The sequence below is a fragment of the Nyctereutes procyonoides genome, unplaced genomic scaffold (genome assembly GCF_905146905.1).
Source record: "Nyctereutes procyonoides isolate TBG_1078 unplaced genomic scaffold, NYPRO_anot_genome, whole genome shotgun sequence".
Classification (NCBI taxonomy): Eukaryota; Metazoa; Chordata; class Mammalia; order Carnivora; family Canidae; genus Nyctereutes; species Nyctereutes procyonoides.
In genome coordinates this window covers 7,032,046-7,044,905 of record NW_026575026.1, presented here as the reverse complement: position 1 = coordinate 7,044,905, position 12,860 = coordinate 7,032,046, and the positions used below count along the sequence as shown (strand labels likewise).

At 36.0% G+C, this 12,860-nt stretch overlaps 1 protein-coding gene across 1 annotated transcript in view; it reads left to right on the top strand.

Annotated features, from left to right (window-relative positions):
- Positions 1-12,860, top strand: part of DCK (deoxycytidine kinase) — a 32,837-nt gene that overhangs the window by 1,794 nt on the left and 18,183 nt on the right. The window contains exon 2 of the mRNA XM_055315240.1: positions 3,928-4,043. Coding sequence (XP_055171215.1) covers positions 3,928-4,043 — 116 coding nt within the window. The remainder of the gene's footprint in view (positions 1-3,927; positions 4,044-12,860) is intronic.

Below are 12,860 nucleotides of genomic sequence, written 5' to 3'. Positions count from 1 at the left end.
AGGGAGAAGCAGGCTCCCCAGCGGGGAGTCTGATGTGGGACACTCAATTCCAGGACCCCGGGATCACCACCTGAGCTGAAGGCAGACACTCAACCACTGAGCCACCCAGGTGCCCCAACAAAGCCATTTCAAAAGTAAATTTGAATGAACAACCCCAAAGATCAATAACACAATGAGTTAATCCCCTTCCCTTTCTTAAATCCAGTTAAGCAACATGTCATATCTAGAAAGTTACTACTCCTTAAACATCTTTAATCTTCCCAGCACCTGAAATAATTTCCTAATATGTCACCTCATCTCTAGTGTCTTGACTAGCTCCAGAGGAGACTTAGTATATGCAAATGTAATTTTGTTATTCCCTACTTAAAATTCTCTGATTTCTCCATTGTCTACACTTGAATGAGTTGCACACTGATGGCTTGCTTTTGCACAGTAGTGGCATGCGTAGATTTGGAAAACAAATTTTAATGAATTGCTAGCATTTAAAAATTTTGAGATTTCTTGTGAACATCTAGATTCTTGCAATTTCTTACAATAGCAGAAGATCTGGTAACACTGGGCCTGTGTTTCTCTAAGATAACAATTTGCTAATATTTAGATGGGTTGTGTTCCTTACCGCTTACTGTCTTAACACTGAAGCTTTGTCAGTTGCTATTAATGTGCTTGTTCTATTGTTCCTGTCTCTTCCACCTTATTTGCCAGACCCAAATAAGTATAAATATACAGATTGCTAATATGTATGTAGAATACTATTTTGTGATTCCTAGAATTTGAACTTTAACTGGTCATTTTCCTTTTGTACTCATGTAACTTAACTTCTCATGTTCTCTGTTACTAAAATATTCCCTTGTGTTAGATTTACAGAGGCCTTACCTGCTTCTTCTCATCTTAATAGTTTATAGAGATGATTTTTGGCATCATAGTGCCTGCTTGGCATTAGTGATTCCGTTAGGTCCCATGACTTTTTAAAGTATTAACATCTGTGACTTTTAGTTCTTGTTCTCCTTTGCTTTTATAGAATATTGATTTATTCATTGGCTTCTTTTCTTTTTTTTTTTTTTAATTTTTTTTATTTATGATAGTCACAGAGAGAGAAAGAGAGAGAGGCAGAGACATAGGCAGAGGGAGAAGCAGGCTCCATGCACTGGGAGTGCCGATGTGGGATTCGATCCCGGGTCTCCAGGATCGCGCCCTGGGCCAAAGGCAGGCGCCAAACCGCTGCGCCACCCAGGGATCCCTCATTGGCTTATTTTCTAGATCCTCACTTTCCCTCCAAAAGTTAAGGAACTAGATATTAATCTGATTGGGAACTATAGGTAACTATTGTTACTCTCTTTGAATTAAGGAGTAATTTTATTTTATTTTTTAAAAGATTTTTAATTTATTTTTTCATGAGAGACAGAGAGAGAGAGAGAGGAGAGAGAGAGAGGCAGACATAGGCAGAGGGAGAAGCTGGCTTCTGGAGGGGAGCCTGATATGGGACTCGATCCTGGGACTCTGGGAATATGCCCTGAGCCAAAGGCAGACAGACACTCAACCACTGAGCTACCCAGGCATCCCTAAGGAGTAGTTTTAAAGAGTACCTGTTTTTGCTCTTGAAATTTTAGAGTGTGACCACATAATTTTTTTCTGTTTTTAGGCACATCAGAAGAAAGCTGAATTTTTTAGCTTTACATGTTTTCAGACACTGGCTGCTGCATGATTTTTAATGGGTTCCTTGGACTCTCTTTCTGAACATCATGTTTTCCTTTCCTTCCTCCATCTAGTTCAGTGAATGTCCATTGATCATTTTATATGCTTCCATTTACCAATCTAAATGCTCCATACAAAATCTGTGGTCACCAGTCTTTTTTCCATGATTAAATCTAACGGTCATCTAGTTAGATTCTGTGGAGATAATAGGACTTTGTGTTTTGCTTCTCAGCAGTTCTCTGTTACCTTATCGATTGCCTTCATCCATCCCTGTTTTTGCTTTGTGTGTGATTTAAAAAAACAAAACATCAAAACAAAACAAAACAACTTATTTAAGAGAGAGGGTAGGAGAAGAGGCAGAGGGAGAGAATCTTCAAGCAGACTCCCCACTGAGCTTGGGGATCCTGATGCAGGGATTGATCCCACAACTTCTAAAGACCTCTAAGGACCTGTAAGATCATGACCTGAGCCGAAACCAAGAGTTGGGACACTCACCCGACTGAGCAACCTAGGTGTCCCTCTACGTGTGATCTGTTAAAGTTCTGTTTTTTTTTCTTCTTTTCTATTGCCTATGTAATGTTCTAGGTTTGAATATAGTCCTTCAAGTCAAAAGTAAGTTCTTTTTGCCATTTTTCGATCCAGTTTATAAGGATGAGGAAGCTTTTCCTGTAAGCTTGCAGAAGCTGTTTTTTAATATTTTAATATCTGTGTGTGTTTTTATTTACATAGGGAGAGAAAAAGAAACAGACTGAGAGAGAGAGAGTGAGAACACATTATGTTTACTAGAAATGGCTAATATAACCGCATTTGGTGACTTCAGATAGGAAGGGTGTGGTGGTCATCAGGAGTGTTGCCACCCTGTTACATTCTAGGTCAAGGCTTTCCTTACTATTAAGTAGAATGTATTACAAAGTAATATTAAAATAGTCCATATAATATGTCCTGATTATACCTGAATATTTCATTTATTTTCCCTATGGGGTATCTCGTTTCTATCTCACTAGAAACTAGTGAATAATCAAGGAAGCAAAGTACATACAACTTTTTTTTTTTTTTAAGGGTTAGATAAGTGCACAGAATCATGAAAGTGAAGGAGAGAAAACATGGCTATTTCTATTTCATGGCCTTTGCAAAAATGTTTTTATAATTTCTGTTAGTTATTATGGCTTAATGTTATATAGTTATACAATTAATGTCATATAGTCACCCTGTCTCATTATTAAACTCTAGGTATTAGGCGGATCTTTATATTGATTTTATAGTTCATTTGGCTGTTTCTGAGTTGGTTTTAGATAGGAAAAATTTAAACTTGTTTGTAAACAGAGAATAGATCCAGAAGACAGAAAAATTTTGAAAATGCAAGAGCCTGTAATGATTGTCACTGTAGTTATAGCTTGTTTATCATGACAGTTTCCATAAAGAGGGTATTATTATTTCCATTGTATTATGAAGAAACAGGCTCAAGGAGTTTCAATGACCTGCCCAGAATCACATATCTAATTAAGTAGGAGAATAGCCTTAACTATTTCCCACAAAGTTATCTCTAATTACTTGGTTAAAGAAAGTGTTTTCTGCCGTAACACCTTGCCCACAATTTTACCAGGTTTTATTTTATTTATTTATTTTTTAAAAAGAGATTTTATTTATTTATTCATGAGAGAGGCAGAGATATAGGCAGGGAGCTTCCTGCAAGGAACCTCATGTGGGACTCGATCCCGGGAACACTCCCTGAGGCAGATGCTCAACCACTGAGCCACCCCGGTGTCCCTTCACCAGATTTTATTTTTTTTTAATTTATTTTTTTGTAAGTCTTTTTATTTATTTATGATAGTCACAGAGAGAGAGAGAGAGGCAGAGACATAGGCAGAGGGAGAAGCAGGCTCCATGCACCGGGAGCCCGATGTGGGATTCGACCCCGGGTCTCCAGGATCACGCCCTGGGCCAAAGGCAGACGCCAAACCGCTGCACCACCCAGGGATCCCCCTTCACCAGATTTTAAATTCTTCTGTTCCATGGTTTCGATAAGCTAAAAAAAGTAACAAATATGCTTAATACAAGTGGGTAGGAATTCTTTTAGTTTTCATTAAAATAAATCTGAAGAGAAAGTTTAGGAAATTGAATATTTTTGTTTTTTGTATTGTTTGCTAGTATAAATTTTGTTAGAGCTGATGACTGTTTTGGCTTTTTTCTCCCACTAAATCTCCATCCTCATTTTTCCTTTTCCTCTCCCAACAGCTTCAGGGAAGACAACATTTGTGAATATCCTTAAACAGGTCTGTGAGGATTGGGAAGTGGTTCCTGAACCTGTTGCCCGTTGGTGCAATGTTCAAAGTGCTCAAGGTGACTGTGAGGTATGAAAATAAAATTAGCTAAATAGAATAAATATCCTTTGTTTAGGAGGACCAGTGGTATTTAACCTTTTGTTTTTTGTTTTTTTCTAATAAAATTTTCAAATCTAGCTTTAAGTATCTTCATCTTCATACTTAGATATGTGTATATGTGTGTGTATAAATATTCACTGAACTAAGCCCTTAAGATTTATGTACCTCATTGCATCTAAGTAGAATTTTAGGAGTATTTAAAAGTTTAAAAAATTGAATTGCAAATTAAATTCCTTAGGTAGCTTTTTACATTTTGTTTAAAAACAAGCAAAAGCAAAGACAAAAAAAAGTTACCCAGTAACTGAATTTTATTAGTTTAACCTTTTGAAACTTTTGTCTTAAAAGAGACAAGCATCTATTTATTTCTTTGTACTTTTCATTCTTGCCAGACTTTCACCCTAGACACAACTGTTAATTTCCCAGCACTTTCCATTCTACATTGCACGTAAGAAAGAAGGAATAATAGTTAAATTTCATTTTTTATTGTATGTGTATGGAGGAAAGGGATCTGATTGCTAGGACTTTCATTTCTGGAGAAATGAGACTTGAAAGCAGCATAGCAGAAATCTTCAAAATGGAAATGTGTAACTTTTTTAGAATTGAGGAGGATAGGAGATTGAACAAAAATGTCTATTTTTTCAAGTTTAGCTGTTGATCTGAGGAATCTGGGAATAATAATTGTGTACTTAAAATGTAAATCATTAACAAGATACTCTATAGACTTAGGATATATGGTTTTGAATAACCAAAAATATTTTCTCACACGCTGATTTGTCAAGCATAGTTAGCTTTAGGGACACAACTTAGTACATTCTGATCCTTAGAATAATCCAGGACTAAATCTTAAAGGAACTTCCTTTCCATATGGACTCCATTTTCTTTTCTTTTTTTAAAGATTTTATTTATTTGAGAGAGAGGGAGGGAGTATAAGTGGTGGGGGGAAAGTCAGGGAGAGGGAAAGGCAGATTCCCCCCTGAGCAGGGAGCCCAGTGTGGGGCTCAATCCCAGGACCCTGGGATCATGACCGAGCCAAAGGCAGATGCTTAACTGACTGAGCCACCCAGGTGCCCTTGGACTCTATTTTCATAAGAAACTGATATTTCAGCTTGGTCTTTGGGGAAAGACTGGATTAGCCATAAGTTAGAATTTTAAAGTGGGTAAATTTATTTGCTTCTTTCTTTTCAACATTTTTTAATGACCTATGATATAACTATAGAAAAGCATAAGAAACTACTTGAGTTTGAAGAGCAATTGGGAAGCTGACCATAGCCAGGTCAAGAAATAGATTATTACTGATATTCTAGAAGTCCCTATTCTTCCTCAGGGCACAATATCACCTTTCCTAGGGTAACAACTCCGCTAAGGGTAATCACTCACATAAAATAATTCTTGCAATAATACTTTAATCTGCTTTCCAGAAATACTTTGACTATACATGAACAATACATGAACATATCTCTAAAAAATATAATTTAGTTTTGTCTGTTTTTGAATCTTATATAAATGAAATCAACTATAATCTTTATCCTCTTGCTTTTTTTACTTTGTAAGTATGAAATTAGTCCATATTGTTGCATACAGTTGCAGCTTGTGCATTTTCATTGCCATATAATATTCAGTTATATTTATATCTCACTGTTTGGGGATCCGCTGGGTGGCGCAGCGGTTTGGCGCCTGCCTTTGGCCCAGGGCGCGATCCTGGAGACTCGGGATCGAATCCCACATCGGGCTCCCGGTGCATGGAGCCTGCTTCTCCCTCTGCCTGTGTCTCTGCCTCTCTCTCTCTCTCTCTCTCTGTGACTATCATAAATAAATAAATTAAAAAAAAATCTCGCTGTTTGTTTATTCTGTACCTTTGATCATTTTTTGAGTGAATTCTAGTTTAGTTTCTGTAAAAACAGCTGCACACATACAAGAGTTTCTCTAGGAATAAGAAGTAAAATCACTGGTTGGTGGGCTATTTGTATGATGCCTGTTTTCCAAAGTGGTTATTATCAGCTTCCTAATTTTTGTCATTCTGTTGGGTGTTTAATATTATGTTTTAAATCTGTATTTTGTTGATTGCTAATGATATTGTGATTATTTAATTAATTTATTTGCCATTTTGATTGCTTTTGTGAAGTCCCTGTTCAGGTCCTTTTGTCATTTTCCTTTGAATCTTCTGTCTTCCCTCCCCTCTGCATTTTTATTTCCCAGAGTATGTCTTGTTGGCCTTTTTCACTGAAATGCCCTACTCCTGTTTGCTTACCTTCAGAAATGAGAGACCTATGTTCTAAAAACACCTCTTTACCCCTCATTTTGGGGTAAACTATCAGTGCAGTTATTCTCAGATGTTAGATAAGAACTAGACAAATTAAACCAATGTCAGAAATACACAAGAGATTCTTTTATTGAAAGAATGTTAGACTAGATTGGATTAGTTGATCTCCACTTAAGGCCCATTCTAGTTTTAATGTCATAAGCTTCTAACTCATTAAATATGAATAACTAGTTCTCAGGCACATTAAATACCTCTGCCTTTCATTATACCTATAATCTGGGATGCAGAAACTGATGCCAAAAATGCCAAAAATTTTAATTTTGTAGAGAGAAATATAATTATCAGATTCACCGAATTCGGTCAGTAAGTTCTCTGTGGAGGCCCATAATTCTCAACCAGTGGAAGGAACTCATAAGAATCCAAAGTTTTATTAGTATGCTTATAAAATGAAAGACAATCCCTTGGGAAATTTAATATGAGAAATGGCTCCTAGTTAACAATGACTGCCCTAGTGAATTACCATTAGTGTTGGGATTATATTGACCCTTTTAGTTAGGTTGGAGAGAAGAGATTGAAAACATTGCATTAATATATGTGAGAAGACAAATTTATAGTAAGTCGGTTGTCTACTAACCCTAGAATCAGGGCCCAGGGGAATTAGTTATATTATCTTAATGACTGATATCATCAGACATTGATGCACCTTTGTCTCTATTTTCAGACTCCTGGTTTCACGGATCTGATATTCATGTTTATGGGTAGGGGCAATTTCTTCCCATGTACTAGAGTCAAAATTCCAAATTGATCTTTATAACTACCACTTGGATGAACCTATACATTCATCATACAGTTTAATCTAGTCATGTTTCCGTAGTATTTCAATTTGATAACCTTAATTGGTACAGATTCTTGGAGGATAGTTTTATTTTTGTATATAAATTGGGGTCTGTTTATGATGTTGGTCCTTTGTACTTCTAGGTGGCATTTCAGACAATGTGGATAGTATTTTGGAGATAAGGTTGTGGAGTGTGAGGATGGTGGGGGACAGGTTCTCTGTATCTTTAGATATTTTCTTCTTTTATTCCAGACCTCCACTAAACTCAGGAAATGGGATTTTCTTCCTTCATCCTGTAGCTCTTCTCCCCCAGACCTGTTTCTGTTCGATTCCTCACCGTTTTAGTGTGAATCACCCATGGTCTAAATCTTAATTTTGTTGGTTGTCAGTAGTGAGAAGTAGACCGTCTTCAGACCCAACCTTGGCAAGGCCAGTCTACTTGGGATGTTCTTCATTTATCTCACTCTTTGGCAGTTGCTGTAGAATTGGAAGAGTTGGGTTATTGGTACCTTTGATCTCTTACCTTAGCCAGTAACTTAATTTGCACCTTTATGCTTTGCTTGCATTTTGTTTTTTAGCTGTTTTATTTTTTTTTTACCTGCCACCTAGTGGCTGAAATGTTGCTATACTATTGATAACCTGCACCAATTTTAGCAAAATAATGAGACGGAGTACCTAAAAAGATTATGTAGCCTTCCTTCCTTTCCTCTCCCATGATAAGATTATCTTTAAAGGTCTACCCAGATGATCACCAATCTTGGAATTGAAGGTTTATTTCAAATAGTTGCTTATTTGGTGGTTTATATTATTATTTAGGCCCAAAGCTTTGATTTAATCGCTCCATTTAGCTTATTTTTGAGATGGACAAATTCTTAGGGACATATCTCTGCTCTGTCCTGTTTTTCTTATTGAATTTAAGTCTTAAGGGATCTTTGTTATTTTTTTAAAAATATTTTATTTATTTATTCATGAGAGACACAGAGAGAGAGGCAGAGACACAGGCAGAGGGAGAAGCAGGCTCCATGCAAGGAGCCCAACATGGGACTTGATCCCGGGTCTCCAGGATCACACCCTGGGCTGAAGGCAGCACTAAACCGCTGAGCCACCCGGGCTGCCCAGGATCTTTGTTATTAATTATGAAATACTATTTTACTTTTATCCAACACTTCTTACCACTAAGAAACCACTGAAAAAATTAGAATTGTGATAAAGAAGGGATAAAATATACTTGTTTTTCAAATAACAGCATTTTTTGATAAGTCATTCTTGAAAATAGTAGGAATGAGTAGGAAAGTACTTCTACTTATACCTTCTGAAATATCTTGATAACTTTTTTGGCTGTTTTATGATTATCTTGTTCGGTAGATTCTGATCTTTTTTGATTGAACTTAATTCAACTCTTGCAATGTTTACAAAATTAGATTAGAATTAAAAGATAAATGATTTTGTATCTTTACTCAGTATTACTGTTTTTCACTTACCTTGACAATAATATGTGGTTTATGCAAAATAATGAAGTATTCTATCATGAAGTGAGTTATAGAATTATAGATATGAATGACAGAAACAGTAAAAGTTATCTGTTATCCCATCACCTTATCTGTATCTTATGTATAGTTGACATAGTAATTTATTATATCTGATATTGGCAGCGGGGTGGATACATAATTTTAAAAAATATATAGTAATACAGTAAAAATATACAGTAGTATTCAAACATTGTTTGAAGTTAAGAAAATATCATAGATTACCAAAGGAAGGAACTAAAACTCTCCTGGATTACTCAGAGAAGATTGCAGATCTTACTTGGCACAATAGTATACAATTTTGTGCTTTGCTTTTTTCTCTCTCATGTTTATTTCAAAGGTAATTAAAAATGTCAGAGTTTACTATAAATAATTTCTAAAGGCAACCTAACTTACGTGCATGTACCAGTATTTACATAATATAAATGCCTAATAATAGTGGAATGATAGCCTATTTGCTTAGTAATGTGATAAACATCTTTGTGGTTAAATCTGTAATCCAAGTTATTTTTAAGACAAATTTCCAAAAGTGCATTTAAGTAGGCCTAAGAATATAGATTTTAAAAAGTAAATATAGCTAAGCTGCTTTGCAGAGATGTTCTATCAACTTTTACATAATATAATTTGACCCTGAGGCATTCAGATATTTTTATTTGGGTCCTTTTCAGAGGGGAATGAACTGAACAAATTACACTCAAGTTGATATACAGTGTTTTTTTGGATACATTTTTAATTTGAATTTTATTCTTAATGTTCATAGTTGCATACAAAAACCCCCAGCGATTTGTAGTCTCTAAAACTTCATGCATAGAATCAAAAGAAAATATTTTATATGGGCTCTTAGATTATCCTGAAAAACTAGAAAATGATTTCCTGGCTTACTGTTAATTTTTTAATTTGGTGTGGTTGAACTGAGACAACAGCTAACATCTTGAAAGCTATAAAACTGTACTGTAGATTTTTAAATTTTGTTTTAATTTAAGCATTTGTATTTTTAGAACAACTAGCTGGTTATTATTTTTTCAATTGGGTTATGAGTCAGAATTGGTTCTCTAAATTATTTTCATGTAGTAGACTTTGAAATTACTTTGGGCAAGAGTAAACAAATCTGGAAAATCCAAATAAAAAGAGTCTTTTTTTGTGTGATTAATATTTTCATTGTGGAAAAAAACACATCATAAACTTTACCATCTTAACCATTTTTATATATATGGTTCAATAGTGTTAGGTGTATTTACAATGTTGTAAAGCAGATCTGTTATAAAACAGATGTTTTCATCTTGTAGAACTAAAACTATATTCATCAAACAATTCTCCTTTACCCCTTTTGTTTAGCCCTTGGGAGCTACCATTCTTCTTCTTCTATCTATGAATTTGACTACTTTATTTAATTAATTTTAAAGATTTTATTTCTTTTTTTTTTTTTTAAAGATTCTATTTTTAAGTAGTCTCTGTATCCCCTATGTGGCTTGAACCTACAATCTCTAGATCAAGAGTACATGTTCCACTGACTGAGCCAGCCAGGTGCCCCTGAATTTGACCACCTTAGATTCCTCCTTATAATTGGAATAATACAGTATTTGTCCTTTTGTGACTGGCTTATTTGACCTAGTGTATTGTCCTCCAAATTCTTCAAAAAAAAGTTTCAAACTTCTCATTATATAACAAGCCCATTTCATATTATCTATGTAACCTACTTTGTTATCTTTTTTTTTTTTTTTTTTTTAGAAATTTAATTTTTTTTAAATGTTTATTTCTTTATGATAGTCAGAGAGAGAGAGGGAGGGAGAGGCAGAGACATAGGCAGAGGGAGAAGAAGCAGGCTCCATGCACCGGGAGCCCGACATGGGATTCGATCCCGGGTCTCCAGGATCGCGCCCTGGGCCAAAGGCAGGCGCCAAACCGCTGCGCCACCCAGGGATCCCCCTACTTTGTTATCTTTGTGCATAGCAAATTTTTCCTGTTTTTCAGATGAACTGAGTTCACTTCTAAAGATATTATTAAATGTCTATATCAGGTAGATTTAAGGTAATGCATGCTGCTATCATAAGCTCTAAAATCTCTGTAGTTGGGCAGCCCTGGTGGCACAGTGGTTTAGTGCCGCCTGCAGCCCGGGGCGTGATCCTGGAGACCCTGGAGACCCTGGATCGAGTCCCACGTCTGGCTCCCTGCATGGAGCCTGCTTCTCCCTCTGCCTGTGTCTCTGCCTCTCATTCTCTCTCTGTGTCTCTATGAATAAATAAATAAAATCTTTAAAAAATATATTTAAAAAAATAAAATAAAATAAAATCTCTGTAGTTCAAAATAATAAATTTTATTTCTGAGAGAACTGTGCAATATGGTATTTAGTGGATAACGTACCATGCTGTGATGCAGCGACCCAGGCCCTTTCTAAATTGTGGCTCATCCAACCTCTAGAACAGTGATTCAGACTTTAATGTTTATAAGAGTGACCTGAAACATTTGTTAAATCACATACTTGGGCCCTTACCTGCACCTAGTTTTTGATTTAATGCATCTGATGTGGGGTGGGTGCTAAAAATGGGCATTTCTCACAAGTTCCCAAGTAACGTTGCTGTTGCTGTTACAGGGACCATACTTTGTTACCCCTGCCCGGAGCTGAAATTGAGAGCTTCTGCTCTAGGATCTTGGTGTCCTTTGCTTCTAGCTGATGGAGAAAGAGAGGAACATCACATTTGAGAGGTTTTTAGATTGAAGCCTGGAAATGGTATACATTGTTTCTGCCCTACTTTCATTGACTAGAATTGAGTCACATGGCCATGCTCAACTACAAGGGAGGCTGGGAAATAAAACCTGGTTTGTGTCCAGGAAGAAAAGCAATGTGGCTTTAGGGAACACATAGTGGTGTTTATTTTTTAATGTAACTTAAACTCAAAATGCCAAGTTTAATTAATTTATGTGGAAGAGATCTTCAACAAATATTCTCTATTTTCCACTTATAAGGTAAAAAAGAAGTTGATAAACTTCATTTAGCTGAAAAGATTCATTTGTATGAAATATTTTTTTCCCTGGAGGATGCTGAATAAATAGGAAAGTCAATTTATAATTAACAAAACCTTTTCAATGAAACTTAATAAATTTATTCTTTAAGCAGTTTGGGAAGGCAATTAACTACACCCTTATTTCCGTTCATCATCTGCTGAGTTTTTTCTACACAGACTTATTGTTGACAGTTAGCTTCTTGCTGTTTTATGCTTTTTTTTTTTTCAATTTTGGGAAGAAGATTCAGTTAATTATGTGGTTTGCGGTATGTAATTTAAACTCTGCCTCAAAGTGCCATGTGTTTGTGTGGTTTTTAGTTCTTAACTGAAACTTTGAGGTCAATATTTGTACTTCTGGATTTTTTTTTTTTCTTTCCCCAGAGGAAAACCACCTACTTTGAACGTGAACTTCTAGAAAGTGTTCAGGAATAAAAATTTAAAAAAATAAAGAAAAACAAAAAAAGGGATCCCTGGGTGGTGCAGCAGTTTGGCACCTGCCTTTGGCCCAGGGCGCGATCCTGGAGACCGGGATCGGATCCCACGTCGGGCTCCCGGTGCATGGAGCCTGCTTCTCCCTCTGCCTGTGTCTCTGCCTCTCTCTCTCTCTCTCTCTCTCTCTCTCTCTCTGTGTATGTGTGACTATCATAAATAAATAAAAATTTAAAAAAATAAAAAAATAGAAAGTGTTCAGGGGTGTTTATTTGGGCTAGGATTGAGAACAGGAATTAAGCCATCATATTTTATTCCTTATATTCCTTAGGATATAAGATTAAAGACTTCATATGACTTTATTTTGGAAACCTTTATATAGCTTGATGTTACAGAAAAGGCTGGGGAAGCATCCTTTGCCCACCATAGGGACCTCTGAAGACAGCTCTTTGTTTCTTCCTTTTGTCTGGGACTATAGATACATGTTTGACCCTACAGTGCACGTGGTAGATAGACTGTCTTTCTTCTAAAAACAAGAGTATTCAGGAAAGTCAGCTGTTAGGACAGAGCTCATTCTTGGTTTTCTGACAGGTAGGGAAATGATCATTCCTAGTTCACAAAGGAAGGACTTGTCTCCTAAGATGTTTTGCCTTCTGATTCTCTGGACTATGAATACGAGCTCTTCTTTGCTATAGCAATTGCAGTTGAACTAATAATAATGGGATATGGTTCCTG